The sequence below is a fragment of the Panthera tigris genome, chromosome D2, assembly GCF_018350195.1.
Source record: "Panthera tigris isolate Pti1 chromosome D2, P.tigris_Pti1_mat1.1, whole genome shotgun sequence".
NCBI classification, from domain to species: domain Eukaryota; kingdom Metazoa; phylum Chordata; class Mammalia; order Carnivora; family Felidae; genus Panthera; species Panthera tigris.
Window position 1 is genome coordinate 46,233,075 of NC_056670.1, and position 13,419 is coordinate 46,246,493.

At 46.5% G+C, this 13,419-nt stretch overlaps 1 protein-coding gene across 1 annotated transcript in view; it reads right to left on the minus strand.

The window, feature by feature from the left end:
* VSTM4 (V-set and transmembrane domain containing 4) overlaps positions 1–13,419 on the minus strand; it is a 96,030-nt gene that overhangs the window by 63,793 nt on the left and 18,818 nt on the right. The window contains exon 3 of the mRNA XM_042960974.1: positions 942–1,010. Within this exon, the coding sequence (XP_042816908.1) occupies positions 942–1,010 (69 nt within the window). The remainder of the gene's footprint in view (positions 1–941; positions 1,011–13,419) is intronic.

Genomic DNA, 13,419 nt, shown 5'->3' on the forward strand with positions numbered 1-13,419 from the left:
CGGACCGCAAGATCATGACCTGAGCCGAAGTCGGACGCTTAACCGACCAAGCCACCCAGGCACCCCTGCACATTTCATTTTTTACATTGCAGTAGGAATTCTGGAGCCAAAACAAAACGAACAAGCCCAAATTATACAGACTGGACCTTTCACCTCTGCTCTTTCAAAACCCACGGGCTGATACCACCGGGCATTCCCACTCCACTCTTTAGTAAATTTAGGATAAGAAAACAACTTGACATCACAGCACAACTAAGACTTCAGGCTCCTTTTGTTAGCTAAAGTGCAATAGGAAGTTACTCAAGTAAGAGGGAGGAAAGGTATCAGCCGCAGGGAGAAGGGGAAGAGACAAAAGCAGTAAAGGAATGAGGTTTGTTTCGCAGAACTAACAAACAGGTCCAGCCAAGGAGACGCCCAGCTAGGTGTTTCCACCTGAGAGCCCCTTTCTAGATGTGTCTCTCCTGACACATCTAATGTGAGCCAATCTGAGCCAGACTGGAGCTGAGGACCTGCACAGAAGCCCCAGTGGCTGACCTGAAGTCACCTTTAGCTCTTTATGCTAACATCTCCTCCTATGGGGGGAGTTTTCTGCCATGTTTTGAACGTACAATGTATGCTTTAGCAGGTTGACACGGTAGGCCTGTCAACCTATACAAGGGCCTATACAAACTCCCCGTCCCCGCCCCCTAATGCACTGAATAAAAGTTTCCCGTACTAACCCCACAGGGAGACAGTGCTTTGAGAGCTAGCTCCCTGTCTCCTTACTTGCCACAAGTAATAAAAAGTCCTTCACTTTCAGTATTTCCTTGGGTTGTGTTCAATTTGGTGTACCCCAAGTGGTGACCCCCCCCAAGTTTGGTTACACTTTCCTCCCATTCTACTCCTTTTCTATTATCTAAAAGCGAGGTGCATCTTATAATAAAGAAACATGCCAGGTCTACCTTCAAAAAATGCCCAGGTCTCTTTCTTTTTCTCAAAGGATGAATCTTCAGACGCTTTGAGGGAAATCACTGTAAGGCAAAAAAGAAATGGGACAGCATGAAGTGCAGTACGCTATGGCCCCAGCCCACACGGTAACCCAAAATGATGCCATACGGTATGTAGGGCACTCACCTTTATGAAGTAATTTTTCCATTTGCAAAACCACATTTGATTATCACAACTCACACGTTAAAAAGAGGTGCAATGACTCAACAACAATGGAGGCACCAGTCGGGGGAATCAGATTGCCCTTGTCTAAAATCCAATAAATGGCAAAGCTGGGACTCGGTATGGCAGAAGTCCACTTGCCCCACATACTAGCAAAATAAAGAGTTTCCCGGTAGGAATTCCAAGAACCGAAATCATTTTAGTGGACACCTTTCTGGTTTGTTTTTTTTTTTTTAATTTTTTAAATGCTTATTTCTGAGAGAGAGAGAGAGAGAGAGAGAGAGAGAGAGAGAGAGAACGAGTGGGGAAGGGGCAGAGAGAGAGGGAGACACAGAATCCGAAGCAGGCATCAGGCTCTGAGGTGTCAGCACAGAGCCTAATGTGGGACTCGAACCCACGAACACTGAGATCATGACCTGAGCTGAAGCTGGACGCTTAGCTGATGGAGCCACCCAGGAGCCCCTAGCGGACATCTTTCTAAAGTATAGTTGGGATGAGCATGGGGTGATGGGGTGTTGTATGCAAGCCAATTTGACAATAAATTATATTTTAAAAAATTATTAAAAAAAAAATAAAGTATAGTGCACTTGCCTGGGTACCACTGGATAGAGGAGCCTGAAGTCATCTGATGACTCAGGGTCTGTGCTCTGAGCACCATTCCATGAGAGACAGTCACACACACACTCTGTCTCTCTCCCCTTTTCAGGGATTCTGTTTCCTCTGTAGAGTTGTGGAATGGTGTTCAGTGACTGACTGACATCTCATTTACTGAATGCCTACCATGTGCCAAGCATCTTGCTGCTCTTGTGGCTACGTGTTATCATATTTAACTTAATTCCCCCCAGAGGGCCTGGAAGATAAATATCATTTCAAAATGATTTTGTACAGTTTTAGTCAGTGGGTGATCGCTGAACTTACTGCGCCTGCTTTCAGCAACCAGGGAAACAGAATTGAGCGACACAGCGTAAATCCGTGAGCATTACACTAAAGAGGCTGCAGCTATCGAAAGGTTCCATGCATAACAGTAATATAATTATAGGATAAAATTATAAAAATTAACCTGACAAAAAAGCCCAAAACATCAAGGAATGAGATTATCGTCTGATAGAACTTTCTGGAACGATGGAGATGTTTTATGCCCATTCTGTACATGTAGTAGCCGCTGGCCACCTGTGGATACTGAGAATGTGACATGTGGCTAGTCCACATGAGCCTGAGGAATTCAGTTTTTAATTTAAATTTAAATTTGAGTTTAAAAAAATGTTTTTAAGTTTATTTATTTTGAGAGAAAGAACGAGAGCGTGCACCGAGCGGGGGAGGGGCAGAGGGTAGGGAGAAAGAGAATCCCAAGCAGGTTCCAAAAAGCACTGTCAGCACAGAGCCTGACTTGGAGCTCCATTCTCACGAACTGTGAGATCATGACCTGAGCGAGATGAAGATTGGATGCTTAGCCAACTGAGCCACCCAGGTGCCCTTTAAATTTAAATTTAAATAGCCACCTGTGGTCAGTGGCTATCACACATCTAGGACCTGAATAGAAAGATAAAGGAGGTTGGATTGGAGATTGAATTAGTATGAGAGGCAAGGCTTATGGCAGAGATCCTCTGAAACTTTACCTCTATTTACTACTCCCCCCTCAAAAAAAACCTTTTGTATTATGTTGTCATGAATTTCAATCTGAATTTTCCATCTTTTTACTTCCCTAGGCCTTGTACTGGGTATATCCTATTGACCCATTTTGAAAATCACTGACCCCCTTCATCGGTGTCTAACCTGCTATTAAGCCCATATATTAATTTTTTTTTTTTTTGAGACAGAGAGAGAGAGAAAGAGAGCACACTTGTGAGCAAGTGCAAAATGGGGAAGAGGTGGAGGGAGAGGGAGAAAGAGAATCTTAAGCAGACTCCATGCCCAGCACCGAGCTCTATCTCACGACCATGAGATCATGACCTGAGCCAAAGTCAAGAGTCAAATACTTAACCAACTGAGCCACTCAGACACCCCTATTAATTATTTTTTACATTTAATTAATTTAATTCATTTTTATACATCCCAGCTCTCAGATGAATTTCTCCAGCTTGTCACCTAATTTCTCAACCATATCAATCATATTATGTCAATGCACGTGCCTGATAACTTTTATATCTGCATCACCCATAGACTTGTTTCCATTATCTGTTTTTGCTTTTGATCCTGTCTGCTTGTTTCCTAAGCATCCTGATGGATACTGTCTACATAGCTTCTCTTAACTAGTGCTGCTTAAGTATGGTTGAATTCCTTCAAGAGTTAAGTGTCTCCAACAATTGGGGTCACTAAATTCTCTACGCTCTATTTATCTAGGTAGTCCTTCAGAGAACAATTAGGATAGCTGAAAGATACATGTGCACATATAATTATGTAATCCAAATGTATTGATTAAATATAAACATGAAATTAGGATAGCTGAAATGCAAATTATTTTTCAGCTTTCTAATTTTTCTCAGAAGGCAGGCTTTAGTCTGCTATAAGCTGGGTCTGCCACAACTCAAGAACTCTCCCTTTAGAACCTAAATTCCTTAAAACCAGAAATTGGATCTTCTACCTCTATATCCCCATCATTGGCAGACTGCCTGGCAGCTGGTAAGTGCCTAGCAAATAAATGGAAAATCCATTTCTTTCTGACTGCCTCGCAAAGTAAGCAGTCTGGCCCTCCAGCAATGAACTCTTAGTGTATACCTGGTCTTGCCCATGGTATTAGAGAAGTCCCATAATTTGTCCATCATCATTCCTGCTTAATTTCCCCACTCACAGCTGACTTCCAGAGCAATCAGTCAGATTCTTCCCCCAAGAATTTAAGCTAAGAAATATAATATATATGGTTGTTGAGAGCGTTGGGGCTGAAAGAGCCTGTGGACTTTTGGGTAGCGGCCATGTTGGAAACACAGGCAACTGGAATGGAGCAGAGGGCAAAACCCACAAGAGGAAACTGGAGGTCAGAGGGCTCATAGGGCTGAGGACATGGTGTTGCTGGAGCACTAGGTCCCAAGAGGGCTTATGGAATATGGTTGCTATCCTTGCATTTTATGAGCTCCATAGCCCTAAACTATCCCTACCTTCCTTCTGAATTAGCTTGAATGGGCTTTCATAGCTTCAACTAATTGAGCCCAGGCTAGGATAAGCATAAAGAGACCCAGTGGAGACAATACAGAAAGGAAAAACAGATTATCTCCAAGGAGCTGAGTTTTTAGGGAGATCGAAGATGCCCTCATCATCCAGAGCATTACCACTCCAAATATGATCAACAGACCAGCAGTACAGTGTCACCTGGGGGCTTGGAAGAAGTGCAGAATCACAGGGTCTGCAATCCAGACCTACTGGATCAGAATCTGCTTTTAAACCAGATACCCTGGGTCAGTCATATGCACTGTTTGAGATGCACTGATACACCCCAGGTTGAAAAAAATTAGTTGCCATTTTCTTCAGAAATTGTAGTCACTAACTTGATGTGGTCACTAACAATTGCTTTGCCTTATTTGGGATAAAAGATAACAAGGTCTCCCTAACCAATTTACAGAGACATGCGTTGAAAGAGCCAACAAACAGATTCTGAGCTATCAGGGCTCTAAGCAAGGAATTAATAGATGTTCCTCACTTTCCCCCAGTGCAACTGTTTTATGGGAAGATGCGGCAACTTTGTTTGCATATAATGATCAGCAACTCTGATCATAACTTTATCTGTTCCTACGAGAAAGAAAACTCTTGGGGTGCCCGGGTGGCTCAGTCTTGATTTCGACTCAGGTCAGGATCTTATGGTTGGGCTCTGCACTGGGCATGGGATTCTCTCTGCGTGGGATTCTCCCTCCCTCTCCCTCTGCACTCCCACCTCAAAAATAATTGAATAAAGAAATAAATACAAGAACTAAACTGACACATTAAAAAAAAAAAGAAGAAGAAAAATCTTCACATGGCCTCTTCTGGAGCTTCAGAAATCTTCCCGGGCTTTTGCCATTAACTGTCTGGTTTCAGCCGCTAATCCCATGCTATCTCAAAGTGAATTTGATACATTGTCAAGCCATGTGGCTGAGTCTGCACGCTGTAAGGAAACACGCTGTGGGACAAGGCCAGGCCGACAGAAGGGCTTTGTAATGGACCAGCAGTGGATCGGCTGACTATTGGCGCCCCTCCTTCACGACACAGCTGCACCTGCGGGTCAGAAATTTATAGCGGCCACCCTGGACACACTGAGTGGAAGAGGCCACTGTGGGGTAGATACGGAGGAGGATAAAATGCTTCAAGGAAACATTTTGCTTGACCAAGGAAAGAGTGGCAAATTTTCCAACCCCAGATTGCTCGTGTTGATCGAAGACTTTCAGAAATAAAATGCAAATTTCTTGATCACAGAGCATTCGTAACGGTTTCCAAGGAACTTAGCCATCAGAAGGCTAATCTTTCAAACAAGATTCAGTGAATCTATCACTATCAACTGCATTTGCCTTACCTGGTGACCCAGCTGGACTCTCAGACAATTGGGGAGAAGGCAACAAGGAGCCTTTCGTACCCAGAATGCTGGTTCTTCCTAAGCATCAGCTCAGCAGAGCTGAAAGTCCTTACCTTCTGACAACTACCTATGATTGGGGGAGTTCCCAGCCTGATCCCTCAAAGGTTAGGAATTCACATGCACTCAGTCAGCCTTTTAACCAATGGGCTGTCTTGTAGGGTCATGATGGGTTGGGGGTGGGGGGCGCTTATGCTCTGTGCTGGGATTCCAAGGTTGGGATAGCACGTCTGTCGCTTCCCTAAAGGGACCCTGTTCCTGCAGTAACCCTGCCTGACCCTCCCTCCACTCCCACATCCACTCACCTCCTACTCTCTAGGCAAGGGGGTTGACAGGAGCCCCCGATCCTTGGGAGCTTGTGACACACTGCCCCTCTCTGGGTGAGAAGAATGTGGTCAAAGTCCCACTCAAGGTAGCCTCTGTCTTGCCACATGCTCTGAGACTGGGCTCTTAGCAACAGCTAATGAAGGGGTGGGCAGCGTGCATCCCCTTGGGAAGTTCTCATTACCCCAGCTGCTGGGAGTGCAGCGAACCCTGCTTCCTGGGGAGCCTGCCTGTGGCCATTCATGTGCATTCTCCTCTTTCATCCTACCTACACAGACCACCTCCACCCATGAGGTGTGGGCCCCAGGGCCCCCATGCTGGGCCGGGGAGACGGTGCCGAGGAAGGTAGCACAATGGACCAAAAAAAGCAAAAGGAAGTCCAATTAGGCCTCAGCACCAAACTGCTTTTCTTGGTACAGCTTTATCTGGAATAAAGTGGGCATTTCGATTTCTGTCCGACTCCCAGGCCCGTTTACAGTCGGTTTGGGCTCACAGTGGAGAAAAGGAGTAAAGAGGGCTCAAAGCCAAGTCATCAACTGACCTACTGACGGCTTTGTAATTTCCTTGGGACCCTGGTGCCCAGCGGGAAGAGCCTGTTTGACTTTCTGGTGAGGGGCTGGCCCAGATGACAGAGCCGCAGGCTGTCTGGGGGCCTCTGCCCAAGACAGCAGAATCAGATGAAATCTAAAAAGGGGCAAGTTGTGAGATTCACTGGATATCGGCCCCTCTGGGAAGAACTGGCTGAAAGTGGCTACAGGATCAAACGGTCTAGAAGAATGTGGCGCAGAGGCACCAAGACAAACCGATCCTATCGGCTTTGTGTCTGGAAAAAGCAGGCTGGGAAGAAAGAATCTCAGCCAAGCCCCCTGTGATGAGACCCGTGGGGAAACCATCACTCAAAGAGGTGTGAAAACTGAGAGCCTTGATTCCTAACTTGGACAGAATGTCCTGCCAACTCCCCTGGGAAAGGCATGTTTCACAGGTTGTAGCAGACTGTGTCCCCTGAGTTTATGCCAAGACCCTGTGACAATGGCCTTCAGGCTGAGGCGCCTCCCACCTCACTCTCTGGTCTCCCATTCGCCGCGATAATACTGGCATCCTTATCTGGACCTGCATTAAGGCCTGACCCCATCATCTGTAGAACAGGTGGCTGAGAATTTTTAGGGGCCTTGGAAAGGCTCCCTTTCTTCCCAAACTCTTTCTCATCTGCTCACTTGTGTCCCCAGCTCCTCTAACAAAGGATCCTACAATTAAAGGAGCTTAAACTGCAATCGTGGGTTACATCCAAAGGAAGGTGCACAGCACATTTCTGATACAGAAAGCCCTCCAGAATGCAGGTACTGATGGAGAGGAGCATAGAGAGGGTCCTGGCACAGCCAGAGGGCTGAGGAGGCTTCAGGGAGCATACAGCAAGGACACGGAAAGACCAGCCTGAGCTCAAGAGACACACTGTCGCCTTTCTACTTTCACTGCAGGACAGGCTGGGCCTCCTCCCAGTATTCTCCTCCCAGGTTACACTGATTTTAATCACAGAGGGTGTTACCTTCATTGAGTGCCCAAAGACCAAGATTTCTAAAACTTTTAGTGTGCAGTAGAATTAACTGGGGCTCTTGCTAAAATGAACATTCCCAGGCATCACCCCTGGGCTTCCGACTGGAGAAATCTAGGGAGGGCTTGGGAATGTGCACGATGAGGGAGTGCATCGTTCAGAAAATCCTGAGTCTGGAGGTCCCGGGACTCCACTTTGAGAAGCCTGCCTGCCTCACCCACTCGTAGTAGAGAGGCGGGCACAGAGTTCAAGGAGATGTGGGAGAGGGGAGTCAACTGATGAGGAGACAGACCCTGGGCCTCAATCTCTCCTCTAGTCCAGGGCAGGGTCCAGAGCTTGAAAACTGAGACAATGCCTCTGTGTTTAATCCAGGGAAAACAAAATAACTGCAAAAACTAAGGAGTAAGCCCATCGCATGAGTGTTGTTTACAAAAACTCCAAAAGGCCCCTTTATTTTTTTAATTTTTTTTAAATATGAAATTTATTGTCAAAGTGGTTTCTATACAACACCTCGTGCTCATCCCAACAGGTGCCCTCCTCATAGCATGTCTCAGAGCAAAAGAACACAGTTTTCAAGAAAGTTACTTTCTAAAGGGCAGACCATCTATAACGATTGATATAGGTCTCCCCACGTGGCTGACTCAAACTTGGAAAGTGGGGAGAATCTGAGTCAGAGAGACCTTCTTCCAATGATTATGCAGTGTTTCACGCCCTCCCTCCCTGCAGAATGTGTTCTCATTCATCTTGGTCATTATCTGCCACTCCTAGCTGACTGGAAGGTATATGGTGGCTGGGACTACATCTGTCTTCCTCACTTCCTAGAATCCTTCTTGGCCCGTTATACATCACGGTCACTTTGAACGAACAAATAAATGCAATAAACATCACACCATGGTGGTCAAGGCCTCCTCTAAAAGGAACTTGGTGCTGGGACCATGACATGGTCACATTCTGGAAGGCTGGGAAGAGAGGCCAGGGAGACACCTGCTCTACCCTGCCACCTCCCTTCACATGAAAGCAACAGGCCCCCAAGCCTGACTTCCCTGCGAAGTTCTGGCCTCAAAGTTATGTACTTTGAGCCTGCCGTGATTCATTCTATGGCCTCTGAGTTCTCAGTCTGGTATAGAATGAAGGCAGGAAGTCCCAAGACCTTAAGCAGAAGATGATTCTTCAGTCCACTGGAGTTGGGAGGGGCAGCCATTTAAAGTTTTGGTCCCTGGCATGTAGACCTCACTGATTTGCACTCAGGGAGGTGGGGGGCAGGGAGGGAGTGGGAATCCAGACAGCAGATGCCTCCCTGCCTCAGTTTGCTTAGGTAGCCTCCTGCACAGATCAACAGGACGGAAAAGGAGACCAGAAGAGGTTGGTGATATGAAGTACTCACAAGAGAAGATCCTTAAAGAAAATAAAGATGAGTCAACACTTTTGCTATAAATTCAACAATGAATATACTCAGTTCACTACCCCTTCTTATTCAATGATGAGATGGTTTCCCAAGGAAAACCCTGTTAAGATGTAGCAGTGTGGCCACTATTTATAACTGGATCAGCGTTCTCAGGGAAGGCAACTGTAACCCCAGGGAGACACAGAGACTCTCTCTGTCTCTGCTCTCCGGAGTTGGCCGATTGCTTCACTTCCCCCTTGTGTCTCTAAGAGTTAGGTCAAAGGCAGTCTCTCTTGGGGCTCAGACAAAGCCATATATGTGAATAAGACCTCTGAGTGACCTACAGGGAGCAGCTAATGAGAAACGGAAAAGCTCCAGTTTTGTCTTTTTCGAGCCACTCCTCTTTTGCATCCACTGTAGGACAAATTCCTAAAAACAAAGCAAACAAAGCAAAAGAGGAAACAAACAAACAAAAAAAAACATACTAAATAGACTTCCTATTAAACAGAGCAGTTGGAAAAGAAGGTTGCCTTCTGAAATGGAATCAGCTACAGAAGACAAAGACCATGTGTATATCCCCAAACAATGGTTAGGAAATACTGACGCTTAGGGCCTGGTAACTGCCCCCTCCAGTTACGACTCCGGGTCAGGTCTATATATTTTCTTACTACCACCTTCCACTCCCCGTTGCCATTAATGAAAATTAATTAAAATGGCAGTTTACCCAAGAGCTTGGGTCACTCATTCATTCTTTCTTAAAAAAAAAAAAAAAAATCAGCACCGAGCCCTTCTGTGTACCACGTACAGTGTCAGGTGTGAGGGTGCATTTAAGAAGAACCTGGCAGGGTCCCTGGAGTCAAGGTCCCTGGCCAGGTCTACCGTGCCAAACTTGGCTCTTAACCACTGCCCACCTCCAGCCCTCACCAGCCACAAACGTGCATCCAATTTCATCAAGTTATCTGCAAATTCCTTTTCTCCCTTATCTAGCTTTGCTTAGCCTGTTTCGTCTCTTGACATGGATGGCCCATAGCGACCACAGCCCTCCTCACCCTGTGGCCCAGTGGAATCCCGCGTCCTCTAGGTGACCTTCTCATTTCCTCCAAGAACGTATCCTGAGCTCTCTCCCTTACTCCCAAGCCAGCGTCACCCTCATGTATGGCCCACTGACATTCCCTTTTTATTAGCTCTGTCCATAATATCGATCAGATCTGTGCACATGTCGACCTGTTTCCTTCTCTGGATTGTGAGGCTGGGGCCCTGAGAGGGTGGGGATCACTCCACCCATCCCTCTCTTTAAGGAAAGTACAGCGATAACAGGCTCATAAGCAGGGGGCTTGAAAGAGGTTTGTTTAAGTCTTCACTCTCTTCAACTCTTCCAAGACCATGGCAGTTGGGAGTGAGGGCAGGCACACTGAAGAAGTGTTTCAAGTGTAGTTTAAATTACACTCCCGTTGTCAATTTGTTCCCTTTGAGTATCTGGACCTGTTGACACTTTCAACATCATGATGTGTGCTTGCTTAATTAAGCAGTAGCACTAAACGTTTAGTAAATCTCATTCCTAATTATCTGTTCTCTGTCTCTGGAGAAAAAGGAATTATTTAATTTCTTCCACTGAAACTTGAAATATTGATTCCCTGTGGTTGTACTTACAGATCCAATTATTAAATTCCCTCTAACATTTTGGGGTTAAATAGTCAGATAAGAAATTATGATTTCATCTTTGCCCCCAAATACTTTTAGGGTAACAGAGTTTTCCATTTGCTTTGTTCACTCCCCACATTTAAAGCTTATTTATATCATCTTAAGTCAAATAGCAATTTGGCTTATTAAAATATGTTATTTGGGGGTCAGACTGAAATACTGATTAAATTGCAGGAGAACAGCCTTTGCAAATTGCTTCTATTATTAGCATTTTCACTGTTAATGCAAACGCCTCCATCTGAAAGTATGCAGATTCATTTTGGCTCAGAAGACCAGTCTTCTGAGTCTGTGGGTGGCAGAGCTGGGCTGAAAAGCCATCGAGGATAACTTTTTATGAGGTCTGGGGAATCAAAGCTGCTGTCCCTTAAGAGAAGAAGCCTAGGGGCGCTTGGGTAGCTTGGTCGGTTAAGCGTCCGACTTCAGCTCAGGTCGTGATCTCGCGGTCCGTGAGTTCGAGCCCCGCGTCAGGCTCTGTGCTGACAGCTCAGAGCCTGGAGCCTGTTTCAGATTCTGCATCTCCCTCTCTCTCTGCCCATCCCCTGTTCATGCTCTGTCTCTCTCTGTCTCAAAAATAAACGTTAAAAAAAAAAAATTAAAAAAAAAAAAAAAAAAGAGAAGAAGCCTAAAATGAATGGCCACCTCACTGTCGCAAGCCTTGGAAATTCATGCCCACCGGTGTGAAGGGCCTTTGCGGGCTGATCCCGCAAACCAGCCGATCTCAAAGCTCAGTCACCGTGAAGGACATACGGCACCCAGGTCTGCACCAGGGACTGCCCTTGACAGGAAGCCCCACAGACAGACCTTGGGCTTCATCTTGGAAATTCCCCTGTAGGCACCTGAAGAAAATCAGGCTTAGGAGCTAGTCCAGCCTCTCATCCCTGCTCAGGGCCATTCTCATGTCAAGAATTCTACCGTGTCTACACGTCCTGGGAGGGACCATACCAAATCAGCATGCAGGGAGGGCAAGTCGGGGCGCCACGGGGACTTCAAGGTGGATGGAAAAGGCACAATGGCAGGGAGACCCTCAAAGTTTGGGAAGCAGAGGCAGCCTTGGGAAGCAGGGAGGTCAAAGGATTACTAAATAGAGCAGGGATGAAACACAAGTGCCTAGATGCAGGGACACAGGATAGAGGGGGTAAAGGGCATGTGGAGGGGCTATAGGGACCCTAACATCCCAGTAATGGGAAGACAGTGGACTTCGTTTATGAACTGTATGCCTGATGCACACAGCGAGTGACCAGTTAACACTGAGCATGGAAAACAAACACAGGGTCGGGTACTTCTGTGCATCGACAGGGACAGAATAAAGTGAACTTCTTCAGAAAGTATCATTATTTGAAAAAAAAAAAAAACAACAACAATATCACAACTAGCCACACGTTACTCTGCATTGATTTTTGTCCCCTAAACTATCAAATCTTCACCTCATTTCAAAAGTGATTTTGGAATTTCCACTAAAAAGAATAGCTTGTCTCAGTCTCTAGGGATGTATTATGCTCTCCGTTTTTAGGACAGAAATATTCATATTAAACTGATGGGCCCGACTCCTTAAAAAGCAAAATTATCAGTTATTTCTTTTGACCTAAGGGCATTGAGAATCAAGAATGCTGGAAAATCTCTGCACTGGTGTATCTAGTCAGAAAACTCTGAACACCCCAATAAATCACCCCCTTCGAAAAACACCTCACTGGGCCTCTTCATCTCCCTCCTGGGAATTACCCCCAAACCTCTGATCATATTCCTTTATTTCCATCCTGATTGCCTTGTTCTGTCGACTGCACCCTTCCTACATCTCCACATGACTCCTGGGTACAGGGCCCTCGGGACTCCACGCCCTGCTGTCCCTGGGGTCAGGCAGGACCTAACGCTGCTATTGACCTTGTTGTATCCTACCTACTCATGAAGAATGAGAGAGAAGATACTACCTAGAGATGACTGTTATTGGAGCGGAAGATACGAGGCTCGCTGGGCCCCTGGGGATCAAGGTGAATGCACTGGTCCCCACCTAGGACCCTGTGCTCCTCTGGATTTCCCACAGACTGACCTTCTGGCCTCCTGACAAAGAGCTGCTGTGCCTTCATCCTGTGATGCTGCCCTTCTACTAAGAACATTTTGCCTTTCCCAGGTGGCCAACGGGCTGGCCTGGAGGAGCCCGGACCAATAACACCAAGCCAAGATACCTCCTTCCGCTTGCCCCAAATGTTGGTGTTTTCTGGAGCTCTACCCCCACCCCTGCCTTTTGGGATGCTCATCTACCCCCACGGTTACAGCTTCCTGACTCAATGCCACTTGCTGGATCAGATAGGAGCTTCGGCTCCACATGCCTGTGTCCCTAGCGGGCATCGGTGCAGGGTGGCCTCCAGACATCTGGCTCTCCATCCTGAACGTCCCCCGTGGACTAGCTGCGGGCACCACCCTGCTCATACTACTGAGTTAGACCTCTGGGGGCCGGCCACAAGCACTCTCTTGCCCATACCCAGTCGATTACTAGAGACTTCTCTTCTGACCTCTTCATGACCCTCCATTCCTACCGCCGAATGTAGTAGGGACCCATGCCCTGAGCAGCCAACACAGTGATCTGTCAGAAGACTTAAATGCTTCATGGGTTTTCCAAGGCCTAAAGCAGAGGACACCCCCGCCCCCGCCCCCAAAACCACCTGATGATAAAATCACCTAGGCTTCCTGTTAAATCTCCAAATTCCAACCCAGGCTTAGTAGACTGGAATCCCCTGGGCAGGTGCTTGGGAATCTTCATGTTAACAATGGCCCCGGTGATTC